This window comes from Daldinia decipiens, assembly GCF_022478715.1.
Source record: "Daldinia decipiens strain CBS 113046 unplaced genomic scaffold F4813scaffold_19, whole genome shotgun sequence".
Taxonomy (NCBI): Eukaryota; Fungi; Ascomycota; class Sordariomycetes; order Xylariales; family Hypoxylaceae; genus Daldinia; species Daldinia decipiens.
This window is the reverse complement of record NW_026054562.1, coordinates 571,807-588,653: the sequence shown is the minus strand read 5'-3', so window position 1 is coordinate 588,653 and position 16,847 is coordinate 571,807. Positions and strand designations below refer to the sequence as shown.

Genomic DNA, 16,847 nt, shown 5'->3' with positions numbered 1-16,847 from the left:
ACTACCCTGGAACCAGCAGTCAGCAAAGGCGTATTGGAATCGACACCTATCATGGCCCAGATCAATTTCATTCCTAGTGGTTGTCTGCTCGCAATATGTTTGAATTATGGAATTCTAGATGGCACGGCGCAATCGAGTCTTATTTCAGCCTGGGCCCAACATTGTAATAACCAACAAGGCAATCAAGGAAGTCTCAGTACATCAAAGGAACACCCTACACCATACATATCTAAGCAGTCTAGTGAGGATCATATCACTGCTCTATGTCTCCCAGATGCATTGAAGGATGATGCGGTCCCCGTCACTCGAGAAGAAGAAGAAATGACCAAACAAGATGGCGTGCTATGGCAGCTTCTTGGCCTTCGAAAAGAGGCCACAGGCCCGCTAGTAAAACCGACACCTCAAGACAGAGTGACAGCTATCTTCACGGCCCCAAGGACATCGATTGCTCATTTAAGGGAATTGACGCAAGATATAAAAGCAGACAGCCCGGAGTCTTGCGTATCCTTGTTCGACGCAGAGGCAGCTCTACTTTGACGATGCATCATGCGAGCAAGATACGACGATCTTTTGCCCACGGCTGGGAAAATATCCCGCCTTCGTGTGCCAGTAAACTTGCGCAAGGTGTTAGAAGTTCCCGACAGCTTCCCCGGTAATGTTTTCCTGAATAGCGTCACCGAAGTGCCTCTGATATTCCTAGTGGAACAGAATGATAGCCGATGCATCGCACCCAGAATCCGATCATCAATCAAGCTGTCTCGAATACTTCCTGATCCTAGCTCGCGCCGACCACTTTTCTCCAATACAACGGTGAAAGATCTTGTTCTTACCTCATGGCGAGATATGGCACTCTACCAAACTGATTGGGGCTTGCTGTTTGGTGCTACGGGTAGGCAGGAAGTTCTTCGGGAAAGTGTCTCTTCAATACCTCCTGCACTATTGGTACGTGGTGACGCAGTCTAGGTGTCAGTCTTCTCTGAATGGTGCGAGTATGCAAGTTCCCTTCGGTGAGAATGGCAGTAGTAGAGTATAGACCTTCAAAGTTCTATGTAGCTCACATTAGTATAACCACACGATTAACTGAATGCCGGGTTCATTACATCGATATTCGCCTGGATTGAACTTAACTCTTCATCGGGCATACTCCTTAGCTCAGTAATATATTTGCTAGGGAGAACGAGAATATCATGTCCTGATAGTTTGAAGATCTTGCCCTTGTACTGTTTTCTATAAGTAGGTACCTTGGTATATATCTATTTCATTGTATGGGCTGGGAACTTTGCCTACCTCCTTATATCCTTCATTTAGGAGTGTGGACGCATTTCGAAAGAACCGCCATCTGGCTCTAATCGTGTCTTCGGGGCCTATGATAGGTGCTTTAAACATCTCATTTCCTGCTCTATTAAGCACAGTGTACCATATAAAGCAGACTATAATAGCTGCGATTATGGTAGAAAGGGGGAAAGGGGGAGGAGCAGGAAGATAGCGCAGCGTTCTTCCATGAATAGTAGCCATATTATTTGCATCCATGGCGTATTTGGGAGATCAATATAAAATTCGTCTATAAGATACACGGGGAGATTCTTTCAATGTGCTTATGGGTTTTGTTTCTTCATAGACCTCTATATCCTACGCAGCACGTACCTCGTCCCACTCCAGAACTTTGGAAATATCAGGTAAGTAACTGGTACGGCTCAGGTACTTGGTCCACGAAGCGGCTATCAGTTTAAATACAATTTAAATCCAGGCGGCATTGCATCTACCTTGGTTGTGGTCGTCTTATGTCTTATGCGTTTATGTGCAGATCGTCACCTCCAAAAAAAGAAAAGGGGGGGGGGGGACCAACAGTTGTCCTACACACCAATGCAAGTAATCCTACCGGACTATAGTACCAGAGGTTACATCCATAAATTCAATGCATAGTTTCCTACACGAGGCATATATTCCTGTCATAATTCCAAGAAAGCAATACTCATGACGCGGCCTGCTTCCGATTGAAACTCTTTCTACCTATAGCTATATGTACCTGTTAGACAAATTGCAAACCTGGGACGTCTATTCTACACTCCACGTGGGATTCGAGATACTAGTTCCGACGCTCCTTGATTTGCTTGCTAAGGAGGGTATGGATTTCAAATTCCCTGGATTTGAGCCTTTGATGGACATGAACGCTCGGAAGCTGTCTACATTCCCGGAGGAAGTTTTGCATTCAACACACCAGACGACACTGCTTCATTCTTTGGAAGGTTTCGTCGATAAGATCGACTTTGATAGGATATCCCATCACCTTCTCCATGGAGCGATGATGGCTTCCCCATCGTCGACTGCAGCGTATCTCATGAACGCCTCGGAGTGGAGCGAGGACGCGGAGGCTTATTTACGCTTCGTTGTAGATGCAAGCAATGGTGGAGTTCCATCTGCATTTCCCATCACAATATTTGAAATTACTTGGGTAAAGTCAATCAGCTACCAAGTTCAAGCTAGCTTCTTACTAAAAGTCCTTCAGGTTCTTTCAACACTTCTAGAATCGGGGTTCACCATCCAAGATCTCGGAGTAGATAGCGTTTACTACATTACGAATTTCCTAGAAACTCAACTACGCAATGGATCAGGAATCACTGGATTTGGTATGATACTTTGAATAATGGCATGGCAGTTTCAGGATTGGACTAATACACAATAAAGCTCCAGATATTCTGCCAGATACAGATGATACAGCGAAGGCAATATTGACCCTGAGCCTCTTGAAACGGCCAGCATCATGCGAAGATATGATCAAGACCTTCGAGTCCCAAACACATTTCAAGACGTATAGTTACGAATCCACAGCGTCTTTTAGCGCCAACTGCAACGTCCTTAACGCCATCATTCGATCTACGAACCCGTCTCTTCATCTTCCACAGGTTAACAAATCACTTAACTTTCTCTGCCAAACATGGTACGAGGGGAAGCTCTCTGACAAATGGGTAAGTGATCTTACCTGAAGTGTACCTAGTTATTCACTAATTACTGACGATTAGATATAGAACCTGGAACTTCAAAAACCACATTGCTGGGCTTTCTACGGACTTAATCTCACAGCGTGTCCCACTCATAACCTTGCAGATGTTCACACGCACTGCTAATAACCAGTCACCCAATGGGTCTTGGAAAGATTCACCGGAAATTACTGCATACGCGGTATTGACTTTGAAGAAACTTGCCCCCTTGCCATGGATTGCTAGGATACTCGATACAAGGACGCGTGAGAGTATTGATTGCGGCATTAACTACTTAGAGGCAAACGAAGCGAGATGGGACACGCCTGAATTTATCTGGGTGGAAAAGGTGACTTACGGCTCCAAACTCTTATCAGAGACCTATTGCCTGGCCGCGCTTCGGGCTTCTAGTTTTCACAACTGGACCGAGAAAGCTACCGGGCTTTTCCCAACACCAATGAATAAAATCAGTAGTTATACACACTTCTTTTCCAAGCTACCACTGTTTTCCCAAGAGCCGGTTTGGAGACTGCAGGCATCTATCGTCGAGGGATATATGTTCGCACCTATATTGCGCTCTACGCAGTCAGAACTCCAAGTCTTCCCAGGCAATGATGATGGAAGTGATAATTATTTCGATTATATCCCCATAACATGGACTTCGTGCAATAACGCGACAGATTTCACCCTATGGCCCGAAGCTCTCTATGAAATGATGATCATAGCCATGCTAAATTTCCAAGCTGATAAGTATCTCGAGGATGTTTCCGACAATGACAAATTAAGGGGAAATTTTGAATCTCTAAAGACTGTTGTTCATCAGCTATACAAAAATGCCCCTAAGAAAACAACAGATACTCATGAGGGCAATCACAAGAACCATGCAGTCAGCGGCAACAAGAGACGTAAACTCGACTCAAGTGAGGGCGACGAAAATCCGGAGTCTCAAGACTTCGATAAGTCGTACCCTTTCGAGATCCTACAAGGCACAGAACATGTGCTCTCTCGCTTCACCACGTACATTCTAAGCCACAGGAAGGTTTCTAGCGCCAATAGCGTCCTACAACGTCGGGTGAGGGAGGAATTGTTGACCTTCATTCTGGCACATATCGCCCATAGCAAGCACAGCTCCCAGCTATCAACGACCCGCCCGCAAGACGAGATCCAAATCTTCACCCAGGCCCAGACGTCTTATTATAGTTGGGTGCATACTACCTCGGCAGACACAACCAGCTGTCCGTACTCATTCGAGTTTTTCAGATGCCTCATCGCTCCGGGGAACTAGCTGAGAAGTCCGGCAATGGATTTCCCCAGTTCCAGTCGCAACAACAACAAGGAGCACATCTCGAGGAGGCTCTCCGAAAGCTATTCGACATCGCTACCTACGAACGAGAATGTCTTGAACATGCAGTAGACAGACTCCGGGGGGGGAGATAAAGCCGCAAACCCTAAAGAAACTGGAGCTTTTCGTCAAGGTCACTGACCTTCACGGACAGATTTATGCAGTGAGGGATATCAACAACAACAATACCGAAGCCAAACGAATTAGCAGACAATGTTGATACACTTGTCAGCGCTGCGCATTAATTAAGAATCGATCTGAGATACTTCCAGACTAGTATATCTCTCACCCAGTTCCAAGTGTTTTCAAACGCCCGTTAAAATCTTCGCCTTTTCTAGTAATTTTGAAGCCCTTTATAATGTTTTCATTGGCTCGGAGATATTCCTTAATGAATACGCAGCGCCCGAAAGGCGCGACAACCTAATAGACAGCGCTAATCATTCCGTTTACTTTTTTGCATATAGTCAAATCTCTCGTGAGATGAATAATTTAAGAGGCCTGTGTGATAACATGGCCTCGTGAGTCTTGAGTGGTGTGATTTGCTGTATAATACAGGGTAGATAAACTGTTTCTGACACCGCAAAAATGACTACCTAGCTACAATCAATGGAATTTATTGCTTTAGTTTATAAACGATACGCGCTTAAAACCTAGTAATACACTAGGTTAACCTAATGCCTTGTAATAAAAATAGATTTCAAAGGCAAGACTGAACTAGCAAATCTATTCGTTACTTGAGTTATTTGGTTATATTTATATAGCTAGTACCTATATATATATGCTGGGAGTTCAATGCTCGATTAATACATCTGCGCTTCTTTAAGCAACAAAAAACATGCGCACAATCCGTCACCTCTCAACAACAGGACAAAAGGTCGGTTATTTAAACCTTCTCCTCGATGGTGTTGTTTACTAGAGCGGCGTTGTCCTCCACGTGGTGCATTTCGGCAGCAAACGTGTGGCTTGGCTTCCATTTGCCAGAGTAACGGGGGCTGACTTCTTGCATGCACATATCAGCCTGCTCGAGGGACAAGCCCTTCAGCTCGGGAACGAGGAAATATGCAAACGTCAGGGATATGCAACAGAGCGAACCCCATAGGAAGAACACCTTAGCCCCAAGGTTGGCCTCGTCTTCACCGACAAGGTAGGGGGTAATGACGGCAATGATGGTGTTCCAGAACCAGTTGGAGGCTGTAGAGATACCAACACCACGGGATCGAATCGGTAGCGGGAAAACCTCACCAACGACGACCCAGGCGGTGGGACCCCATGTGGTAGCAAAAAAGGCAATGTTGATGCAGATGAAGGCAATCATGGCCTGGGCAGCAGCGTTGTTATGAGCCTCTTCTCTTCCTACGGTGACGCCAATGGCACCGACAATGAACTGAGCGATGATCATACCCGAGGCACCAGTGATCAGCAGAGCACGGCGACCAAACTTCTCGATAGTATAGAACGAGATAGGTGTCGATAAGACGTTAACAAGGGTCGTGACTAGGGAGATGAGGAAAGGGTTCGAAATAGTTCCGAGTTGCTTGAAAAATACCTGTTGTTTTTCATTAGCAAATAGGTTCAGTAAGATAAGAGAAATAGAAATGAATATAAATTTTTATTTTGAAATGTTTCCCATCGTCTTCTCCTCTTACCAGCAGAGAAAAGAGGAAAAGTCAAATTAAGTTTCCGCATTTAATACTTACATTTCCGAAATAGAAAACTGATGCGTGAGAACATTCTGTGTCAGCTTTACAATTCTAAAATCTTCATCGTTCCTTTTTTGAGCGATTGCACTTACTATTAAACGTTAGTCATTATATACCTTAAGAGGAAATAGGGGGTTGAAAGTAAAATGGGACATTTTAATGCATACCTGAAGTTAATACCAGTGAGCTGTTGCATCATCTGCAAACCAGTACCGAGGAGTGTTCGTCTGAGACTGCTGTTGCCCTGGGATAATGATCCCTTGAAGCAAGCAGTCCAGGAACCAATGTAGGAAGTCTGAGGGAGATTCTGCATCTCGAACTCATTGTTGGCCACAATTTCTGCCAGCTCGTCCTTAACGAAATCCGAGTCCAATGGCTGACCGCGGACGTAAGCAAGGGCCTTAGCAGCTTCCTCGATCTTGCCTTTCTTGACAAAATAACGAGGGGACTCGGGGAGTATGAAAAGACCGACGCCTAGAACGATGGCCCATAGAAACTGAATGCCAATAGGGATTCTGTACGAGCCCGAGTCAGGGCGGGATTGGGTGCCGTAAACCACACAATTGGCCAGAAGGATACCGATAGTAATGCAGAACTGGTATCCCGAGACCATAGCACCACGAACCTTCTTAGGCGCAATCTCGGACATATACAGGATGACAACAGCGGAGATAAAACCGACACCAGCACCTGCAATTAGACGACCGAATACGAAAAGAACCTCCTGGTCGGTGCTCGCGATCTGTAAAATACAGCCAACGATGAAAACGAAGCATCCTGAAATGATGGTAGGACGTCGGCCAACGAAATCGGCGATATCACCACCTACAAGAGCGCCGAAGAAGGTACCGCAAGACAGGATCGATGTGAAGAGAGATTGTGTTGCTGACGGTAGGGTGAAGTCGCCCTTGGCAATGCCGATGGGAGCACCGATCGTGCCATCAGCGTTGACGGCGTTATAATCGTAGGGGACTCCGGTGTATAGACTGATGAAATACGGCATGGCTAACACGCCACTCATCCAACCTAGAGACATACATGATCAATAACTAGAAAGGCTTACTACGGCCTCGAGACTTCGAGCTTACCGGTATCATAGCCAAAGAAGATACCACCGAAGGCGGCGAAGGCGCAAATAAGGTATGCCTTGAATGTAACGGGGGCCTCGACGCGACCCACGTCGGCGGTGCCTGTAATAACAACACCGCCGGCCATCTTTTCGTTGTCCTGTCTTTCTCCCGTTGTGTAGTAAAGAGTCGAGCTGTCACGATTCAAGGCTTGCGTCACTATATGAAGTGATAGCGGGGGACGGCGCGTCTGTGACGGGGTAGCAAAGGAAAGGGAGCACAGAGACGGTAGGATTGGGGGGCATTTGCCAGATATTATATATACCCAGGTATGTACGGATCCGTACCGACTAATAGGATATTGGCGGAAAACAAGCTACAAACGGTATGCTACGAGATAAAGACACCGCCCCTTGCTGATTCTACCATGTTTGCGGTGGGACCATCATCCTAGTCTGGGGGAAACGTGGTACCTAGGCGAAGAGGTATTCAGAAGGCTTTGTCGAGGTGTAAAGGATGCTGTCGCCGGGCGTAGTAAACTGTTACACGCCATCACTTGGTCTCCTTTCAGCGTTACCATGCTTTGGGGTGGAATATTGGTGAGTACGCTCGGGGTCTCCTTGTCGGGTCTAGACTAGAAGGGGCCCGCCGCCCGAATCAGTTGCTGTTGATGAGCCAGCGCTGATTGGGTTGCTGCAGTATTGCGGCCCAGGATATTGGCTTATAGACAGGGATGTAAAGGGCCGTCTCGAGCCTGGAGGGTAGTCGACTAATACTGCTTGGTTTCGCCGACTTGCAGCTGGATCTGACCCACAAAGCAACAAAGATCCCTCGTCCTAGTAGAATCTCCAAACTGGAGATTTGGGGAAGATGGGGAGTATGGAGAAAAAGACAGGATGTTAGTGCCAAACCCTTCGCGGGTCTAGTTGACAGCAAACAAGCAAACAAACAAATAACAGAATATACAAAGCAGCTAACCTAGCTAGGATACTACTCCTAGTCTTCTAGTCTCCTAATAAGTCGGTATCAATGTTGTCTGTCATACTCTCTAGGGTGACATAGTATTATATCCAATAACTACGGGAAATGGATGTATGACACTTGAGTACCTTAATTCATGTATGTAGGTAAATACATGCTCATCTATCACTTGATGGAGTATCGCAATTCAAGATCTACAGACTACAGTAGATCTCTGATATTGTCGGGGTGCATTCTATACGGATGTGCATATATATAGCAATATCCTTTTGATCCCGATAACCAGCGTGGATAACAGGATCGTCACTAGGACTATTTCTTTTTTTTTCGCAGGATAAGGTACTCGAGATTTCCTCATGCAAGTCGCAAATATCCTCAATCTCTGATATTAGTGTAATTAGGGAGAATGTGCAAGAGCAGGGGTCGACCGGCCAATTACTGAATTGGTACTTTCGTACTTTATGGGCTGGTTGGCTCGGTTGGATGTTCAGACGCGTTGAATAGCAAAAAACGCCCGGCGGCTGAGCGTGAAAGGTGTGGGACGGATGAAACGATTAGAAGGTAGAGGGATTAGATTACTTTCCTTTGTCGTTCGTTTTGAGAAGCTCGTAGTCCATAATTTGCTTGCTCGCGTGGTGACCTGGAGAAACGGGTTAGATCTCGTAACCGGTTAGCCTCGTATCCCAAATTCCTTTGGCGTCCCCGGATTCTAGTTAGCGACTTAAAATGGGGGATTAAAGAAGCCTCGTTCTCGGTGGTAATTGATCCATGAACGCGACGTTACATGCCCTCGATTAGAATACGTACCGAATCGCTACCAACTTGTAGCTAGATATGTAGGTATTTTATTATACCTGTCCCCAGGATCAGCCTACCAAGGAAGAACGAGGATAGCATGATATATTCCTCCAATACTAGGATCTTTTACTCCCCTTAATATTAAATAACGTGTGCCGTGTTGATACAAGTTTGCAATTGGTGTGTTAAGTGCCTAGATGAGCTAAAGGGCGAGATTAATTGACCGGCTTGGGCTAAAGTCGGCGCTGTGTGACAGACGGAAGTAAAGCTAACAAACAATGGTTTCTTAATGTTGGTATGATGCTATTGTTATTATAACTTGTTGGCTCGCATTTTCGGACTAGTAAGCAGAAAGACGTGATGGCTGTCCCAGTTACTTAATCTACCATTGGATCATCCATTGGCACGAGGTAGTATGATCAACCGGACGATATAGCCTCGCCTATCTCGCCTTAATAGATCTCTACTGAAAATCGTGGGAGATCAGTTAGATCGGAAGAAAAGGGGAATGGTTTTTAATGGGTCACTTTCGTATGGGTGAGATGGGAAAAGGAATAATTCTAGAATGAGCCCTGATGACATGGTAAAAAAGACCAAATACAAATACGGTAAAGGCTTATGTAAGTAGGTACCTTCCTAGGTACATAGGAGGTAGGTACCTTATATAACCTAACCTAGGTAAAAGCTTGTGTTTTCTTGTAGCGGGTAAAGAAAGTGGGGAAGATCTAAGAACCAGAAAAAAGGGACCTGGAGATTTGGAGTCCCCGCGCTTTAAATTCCCCAAAGAACCTTAAGCTGAAGAGTCTAAACTTTAGTCGGCCCGAATACAAGGCGGATAATCCTAACCTAATCACTTTAAACCAATGGATTCAACTATCAATTCAACCAACTCCCATCCGACAACCACCACACCAAAAAAGTAGCTGCATCCCGTGAACCTCTGAACTAATACATAGTCGTTCAAATACTAAACTAAACTCCTATGCTCGGCCTAACTGTGGACACCCTCAGTGGACACCCTCAGCCGGTACCGGGAATCACGTTGAGGTCAAACCTATACTGATTGCTTCTCGTGGCCCCTTACCCGTCAACTACAGTCCGTACTGCGTGCCACCAACTCCTTCAAAGTCTTGGCGCATGATGTATTGGATAATTGACCTCACGGCCTCTTTCCCCGGACCCCAGTTAACAAAGGGGTGTTAGCGCCCAGTCGGTTTTCAATCGAGTCACGACTCACATGTCTACCTAAGACACAAGGCAAATTCCAAATTCCTGGCTCCAGAGCCCAGCCTTTTGTCTGTCCCGAATGTGAGCCTAGCTTACATCGACCACGAGGTGATCGACCTTTGAGAGTTACTGCTGTATGTACGCTGCATCTTCTGGAATGCCTCGCTACCGAAACTCTGGAATAACCCACGCGGCCCCACCGAATATATCAATAACGGCCCAGAATCAAGCTCATTCCCTTCCTAGGTAGGGATGGCTATGTTTGTTAATAACTTGGTACAAATTTTAACGCCAAAGCTATAATATAGCTTGTTTATTATAGCTTGCTCTTCGTCTCGTCTCCTGTTTGAAGCATTTTCTCTGCCGAGGTCCGGTGGGAGCTACCCCAAGCTCTACAAGTAGCCTCTAGCTTATGCCAAGCTAAACCTATTGCCACCAACGGGATTACTCTACCTTAACGGTTCCTTGTTGGTAGAGGATGATATCTAGCGGCAAGAGTAGTTCGGGGGGACAAGACTTGTTACTTTCCCAGAACTATAGTACGGTCCGCCGTCATTAGACGAAGTTGGTCTTGGCCAGAAGCGAACGACACGTACTAAGCAGTAGGCAGGATTCGCCTTGCAACTTAACACGGGGGCTCGTTACGCGTCACCTAGTCAGAAAAATAAGACTCGGCAAGGCGAAGGTTCTTGCATGATTTCATACCTTAAGACATGCAGAGTGTATCAAACGGAAGAGAATCAGCCACGTTCGGGCTTCCCGCATCTTCCAATACTTCTCATCTAATCGTACATACCTTAGGTACGCTATCACGATCGGTAATTTCACTGACTGGGCCGTTCCAGAGATTCGTCCCGTCTAACCTAGATTCTTCTCAATATGGACCCCCGGAGTTCACTGTGGCGCTGAAACCGGGTTCCACCTACCACACTTTCCAGACTGTCACCGCTCGTAAGTGGCGTTTACGGATAAGTCGGTGTAGTAGTAGAGGCCTGACGGGCGGACGGGACTACAGTTGCCGTGCCATAAATAATTCGACGCCGGTCCCACTCATATGACACAGACAGACACGCGGCACTCGGCCAGTGAGATTGGCCTCGTGGTTAGAAGCGACTTACGCTAGATTGGCAAGACAAGCCCGTATCCGAAAGCTAGGAGGCTGAAGAGAGATCGGTATTGATTATATCTCACGCAAAGAATTCTACCGAGACTGGTTATTCATCCACATCAATTACGGTGTGGCATTTTCACTTCGCTCCTCATTCGACTTACCTTTTGACCAGTCTTAACAAGGTCAGTTTCGTATTACTACATCGAAAGACCTACCTATACAGGTCGTATCGAGGATAGAGAGCATGGATATTTCTTCGTTCGACAGAATACGCTTATGTGACCGAAACTCTCGATAGCCGGCGTAAGTACTATCCGAGACGAAAATAATGTGTGTTGCTTCGATATAACCCTTAGCTAACTAATTTCGTGGCATACTCCTGAAAAAATACATTTATGTTTTTCATGTTTTTATTTTTATCTCACCAAGAACAACCTAAATATCCCGGCCCAGTACGGTAGACCGCCTGGGTTGAATATATGTGTAAAACTTCATCGTGCAATAATCATGCGGCTCCATCGTGTGACCTGTCGTCCCATATTAAGTACAAGCAACTTGGCTATGTCGCTAAGCACGAAAGGGAAGCTTCACCGCATCACGGTCCATTTAGCTCAACGTACGGGTCTGTATTCCCCCTGAAGTCGACGAAGCAATAAGATAATATTGCCGGACTTTCTGTCTCTCCCGCTCAAATTCTAGGTACCCCGTAAAATAGGGATGCGTAATTATTACGACCCGATAGGTCAAAGTAACCTGACTTGCCCCTTACGTCCAATCACATAGTTCTACGAGGTCTAGGCAAGCCAGAAACAATATACCTACGGTAGAGATGTTACTATAATTAAAACAGCAAAAGACAAACAAGTCTAAATTATTGTAGAATAAAGCTTGGGATAAACTAGAAGACCCTTTCCCCTGAAATAAGCCGGATTCAGATATCTTACTATAGCAACCCGAGTACGTCCTCACTTCCTTATTGTATCAAGCAGCATGATGCCCTAATATTGCCAGACATCTATCCAACCCGTATGTATTCGTAGTACGTATATCACAAAACGGAACAGTAAACCTAAAGCAAACGGCACCAAACAAGAATATGTCTATGACTGTAACGACCATCTATCTATAAACAAGCTCCCGTTAGTTATTTAAATGAAACACCAGTGACTTCTCTCCCGCCATGTAGACGACGCTCCGTCTCAGCCGCAACACCGGAAAATCAGCAAGTAGCCAGACTTAATTTCAACGTCAAACTATATAAAATCATAGGGGCTATTTAACAGCCAACACTCTTCACAATTGGCTATATCGCCGTATCACCGAAACACATAGAACAAAGAGCTTTTGGGTATATCTCTTACTCGCCAACCTACCTAGGTACCTACACAAGTTCATGGTCTCTCACGTTTTGAACAGATTTAAACTTATGCTTCACTTCTAACTCGCATCCTTAGCCCACTGCTCGACCCCGACGCCGAGTAGTACATAAACACCTAAGGTAGGCCTCACGAAGTCAAGTCACCATCTTTCAATTGCTATCTAGCTCCATGTCTCCTCTGCTCCCCCTACGTGCGTTCACGTACCTATAACGCTCAACGCGTCTCGGCAAGGTAACATCTAAATAGGTTAAATAGGTATCTAGCTACTTAGCTAGCTATGACCGCGTAACTCCCCGCCTGTCCGTTCCAATGTATGCACGTAGACATGACATGTGCGATTGCGTAACGACAAAAAAAAGACAACAAAAAGACACATGACATCGTGGTTGGTCCTGTTCTCATAACCCATCGCAAGCAGTTTCGTCATGCCCGGCCGCTCTCCCTCCCTCGCCCTCCCTCATCCCTACGAGCTCTGTCCTCCGCAGGGACAATCCCCGCCCCCGATTCAGTTGATACACCCAAAAAGACGGGATCGTACACGCCTGCGTGGGGAATTGGAAATTCTATCCGCAGAATCTAGCCCTTGGGGGCTATGATGATGAACAAGGCCGCATATCGGTAAGGTAAAAGAAACGGGACTAGAAAAAACACGGGCTGGCGTAGGGGGTATAATCCTTCTATCTGTATGGTCGAATGAAACCGAGCTCCTCGCGTGTCCTTGCGTATTATCGAAAACATTGAACAGTCTAGTTTCGTATGCATGCCTCGTGGTCGTTCTTATCCGTGGTATTTGTCCCCTACTTTTGGAAAAACCAGCTGCTTCTCTTATTGGCATTGCCTTCATTCTGTAGGTTGGCGATAGTCGGGACCTGAGCCGGAGCGTCACTGGCAGTGCCACCACCACGGAGGGGCTTCGCAATACGGCTGCCTGCATTGGCAAAGCTGAAGCCACCGCCGGGTGGCGAGTTGAGGCCACGGGTCGAACCGGCCTTGGCTGCCTCGAGACGCTCCTTGACAGCGGTAAGTTGAGACTCGAATCTGTTATTGATGTTAGTAGATAATGGCAGGTTGGGGTAAACAATGACAAACCTGTGGTTCGCAGCGGTCAGCTTTTCTTGGCTGTCCTGCAACAAGCTCTCCAAACTAGAAATACGCTCGTTCCTCGCGATAAGCTTCCTCTCGGCGATGGCTACCTCCTTCTTCAGGCTGCTATTTTGCTCAACAAGTTGGCGTTGGACTTGGGTTAGCTGTTCCAAATTGCGCTCAAGGAACGCCATCTTCTTCTGCTGGGCGCGGTTGTTAGATGACCGCAACACGTTGTTGTATTGTTCTCGAGTTTCATCGAGCGAAATCTCGAGCTCGACTACCCTCTCACATCTGTTCTGTAGGTCTCTCATCAAACTCTTCTTCATGACGTCGAATTCGGCGATTTGCTGCTGCATCGTCTTGCCATTGGCCATACCTGGTACACCGCTATGCAAGGATAGTTCAGCTTGTCGGACGATGCCCTGGGTTTCCACCAGCTTAGCCTTCAATTCCTGTAGATCATCTGGCGGGATCGGGTCTCCTGATGAGCTCAACTCATATAACGCCTCAACTTGTTGAATAGCAGTAGCAATAGACTGTTCATTGGCACTGAACACGTCTCCACCTAGATCGAATCCTGCCATCATCTGAGCCATCTTCTCGGCCTTCTTCTTCTCCTTATCATCCAGAACAGCGCTCGTCTCCTTCGCGCTCATCTTGATGTCTAGGAGCTGTTGTTTGACCTCGTCGAGCTCTGTCGTCAGTTCCGCATTCGCCTCCTTTAACGCATCCATTGTGATCTGAGCCTCCTTGCTTTCAAAGGTTAGCCGCTCGAGTTGCATTTTAGCCTCGTTAACCTCAGTTGTTAATTTCTCATTCTCTTTTCCTAGTTTGCTATCGTGCTCCTTCAAGAAAGTTAACTCTTCCTTAGACTCTAGGAGAGACTTCTCGGCTGTCGCAACAGCGGACTCCTTCTCGGCTAATTGATCCTGGAGCTCATTCTCTCTCCGGAGGAATTCCTCTCTCTCATCCTTATCTAGAGGGAGACTTGGTGTTCCCGAGCGTTCTGCCAGCCCCGGTGTGTCGGCACGGCTCTCTGGTATCAGTCGGGACGGGGTCGAAGGTCGATGAGTCCTCGAGTCCGCCCTTGTACTGACGACGCCGTCAGCAGATATTGCCGGCACCCATCGATCCTTGGGCACAGTTTCGCCGCCACGCCATAGCTGAAGTTCCACTTCCAAGTTGGAGATATACGTCTCGAAAGTTGTAATATTAGTTTTAGCCTTAGCAAGCATAGCCTTGAGCTCGGCGGGACTAAGTTCGGCGTTGACCTTCGCTTTGTTCTTGATCGATTTCGCCCTCATACCGAAACGTAATGTGCTCAGAGTTTCGGCATCATTGTAGCTACTGGGAGAACAATTTATTATAAGCGTCGTCCTGCTGTTTCCACCAAGAGACTCTTGTAAGATTCGTGTTAATTTCGAGTCACGATAGGGTACGTGTGAGGATTTGCCGTCGGTGAGAGCGTTGATGACCATACCCAGGGCACTCAAACTCTTGTTGATCTTCTTCGCTTCCTCCAAGGTTTGACCGCTGGCACCGGTCTTGCCGACCTTTTCACTACCAGCCAAATCAACTAAGAACAGTTGACCGCTCTTCATGGAACCGGTTTCGAGGTTTTTCTGAGAGATGGTGATGACGAAGATAGAGTGAGAACGGGAGGATTCCTGGTTCATGTTGGTGGCAGCAACAGCTCTTGCATTTCCACCCCTCTTCATAACTTCAAAAACTTCTTCTACGCTCGAGACGTAGATCTCCAGGAGACCCTTGACATACACGCCCCTGTTCTTCTCCTCGTGGACTGGTAGGTTGTCGTTCTGCGGCGCTAGCAGGTCACGGATACGCTCCATGTAGATTTCCATATAGCTGACTCGAACCGTATATTCGATGGTGGGCGGACTGGACATGATACTACTGAAAATCTGCTCTACGATACGAGGCGTAATACCCTTTCCTTCGTCGTCTTCTATACTCGTACCCATCATGGTATATGACTTTCCGGCACCTGTCTGACCGTATGCAAATACTGTTCCATTGTAACCGTTGAGGATATCATCGACAGTGGGCTTGATTGAGTAATCGAATATGTCGACCTGTCTGCCTTGCATACTAAACACACGATCGAAGGTGAAAGAACCTGCAGCCTCGGCTGACTATATTCCGGTTAGCAACATTAGCATAAGCAATAACGGAACGGGAGATGCTGCAGATCTTGGCGGGGAAAACTCACATTGAGGGTACAGGTATCGGGGCCATCGAAGGTAACAATAGGCTCTCCGCCTGATGCTAACTCGATCTTATTCTGCGGCCGAAAACGGGCAACAACTTTGATACTATTTGCGCTTGCCATGATGAAGTTTGTCGTTTGTTGGACGGCTACGCGCAGAGGGGATTATGTATGAAGGGGAAAGGCCTATTTCATATTAAGGAAGTAAGTCTTGTATGTATCTTGCATGTACAGACACAGCTCGGCCGAAAAGACGGCGAACAGGCCAAAGAATGTTGAACGGATGACAATAAAGCCTGCTTATATGTCGTGCTGGTGTTTAATATGGTAATTAAAACCAGCTTGGTGGTGGAGAGTGAGTGTCGCGTCAATTTTTGGGGTCGGCGTTTGTATTGGGAGAAAATAGGCCTCTAAACCATTTCAGTGGGGTTCGGCGTGTCGGCGTGTCGGCGTGCCTGAAGTTCAAGTGAACCTAATCCAGGGGAACTGCCACCTACAACTTGCAAGGAAGAAAGACGCCACAATTTGGCGGTATGCGTTAAGCTTATACTATTCTTGTACCTCTGCACGGCGCTATGTTATTAACCTGAAAGTTTACTTCATGCTGCCAAAATATTCTAATGCAAACCTAGATAAGGCTTTGCTTATAAATGTATGAATTGACAAAGGGCCTCTAGTACAGCATAAACACATGTCCTTTATTAAGTTACCATCTAGGTACAATACCTTATCCTACCAGTTCACCCCACTATTTAAAAACGACGCGTCACAATATGAACCCGACAAGACCTCGAATTCCTACCTAAAGTTACCTAAATACATGTACCTTATGTACCTACCCATAGACCTGGGACAGTAATGCAAGTACCTAATGGATAAATGCATGACAAAATGCAGCTTGTAAAATAGAACAAGATAGTTCGTTTAACTCTTAACTATGTTAGGTACTTT

General features: G+C 46.4%; 5 protein-coding genes across 5 annotated transcripts; 2 read left to right on the top strand and 3 right to left on the bottom strand.

The window, feature by feature from the left end:
- Positions 1-51: 51 nt before the first annotated feature.
- Positions 52-537, top strand: F4813DRAFT_390141 (uncharacterized protein; the record flags this gene model as incomplete). Its single annotated transcript, XM_049246962.1, has 1 exon — positions 52-537. The coding sequence occupies one exon, from the start codon at positions 52-54 to the stop codon at positions 535-537; it is 486 nt and encodes a 161-aa protein (XP_049099134.1).
- Positions 538-883: 346 nt separating this feature from the next.
- F4813DRAFT_390140 (uncharacterized protein) lies at positions 884-1,530 on the bottom strand (the record flags this gene model as incomplete). The annotated part of the gene is made up of 3 exons (XM_049246961.1): positions 884-1,045; positions 1,101-1,220; positions 1,288-1,530. The coding sequence occupies 3 exons, from the start codon at positions 1,528-1,530 to the stop codon at positions 884-886; spliced, it is 525 nt and encodes a 174-aa protein (XP_049099133.1).
- A 595-nt stretch (positions 1,531-2,125) lies between these two features.
- Positions 2,126-4,415, top strand: F4813DRAFT_396661 (uncharacterized protein; the record flags this gene model as incomplete). Its single annotated transcript, XM_049247850.1, has 4 exons — positions 2,126-2,627; positions 2,686-2,966; positions 3,106-4,182; positions 4,239-4,415. 4 exons carry the CDS (start codon positions 2,126-2,128, stop codon positions 4,413-4,415), a joined length of 2,037 nt encoding a protein of 678 aa, XP_049099132.1.
- Positions 4,416-5,203: 788 nt separating this feature from the next.
- F4813DRAFT_390138 (general substrate transporter) lies at positions 5,204-7,235 on the bottom strand (the record flags this gene model as incomplete). Its single annotated transcript, XM_049246960.1, has 4 exons — positions 5,204-5,866; positions 6,068-6,107; positions 6,188-7,046; positions 7,109-7,235. The coding sequence occupies 4 exons, from the start codon at positions 7,233-7,235 to the stop codon at positions 5,204-5,206; spliced, it is 1,689 nt and encodes a 562-aa protein (XP_049099131.1).
- Positions 7,236-13,279: 6,044 nt separating this feature from the next.
- Positions 13,280-16,488, bottom strand: F4813DRAFT_93827 (kinesin-domain-containing protein). The gene is made up of 3 exons (XM_049249061.1): positions 15,900-16,488; positions 13,673-15,822; positions 13,280-13,621 (listed from the first exon to the last, which is right to left on the bottom strand). Exons 1-3 carry the CDS (start codon positions 16,017-16,019, stop codon positions 13,381-13,383), a joined length of 2,511 nt encoding a protein of 836 aa, XP_049099130.1. The 5' UTR covers positions 16,020-16,488; the 3' UTR covers positions 13,280-13,380.
- Between the last annotated feature and the right edge of the window lie 359 nt (positions 16,489-16,847).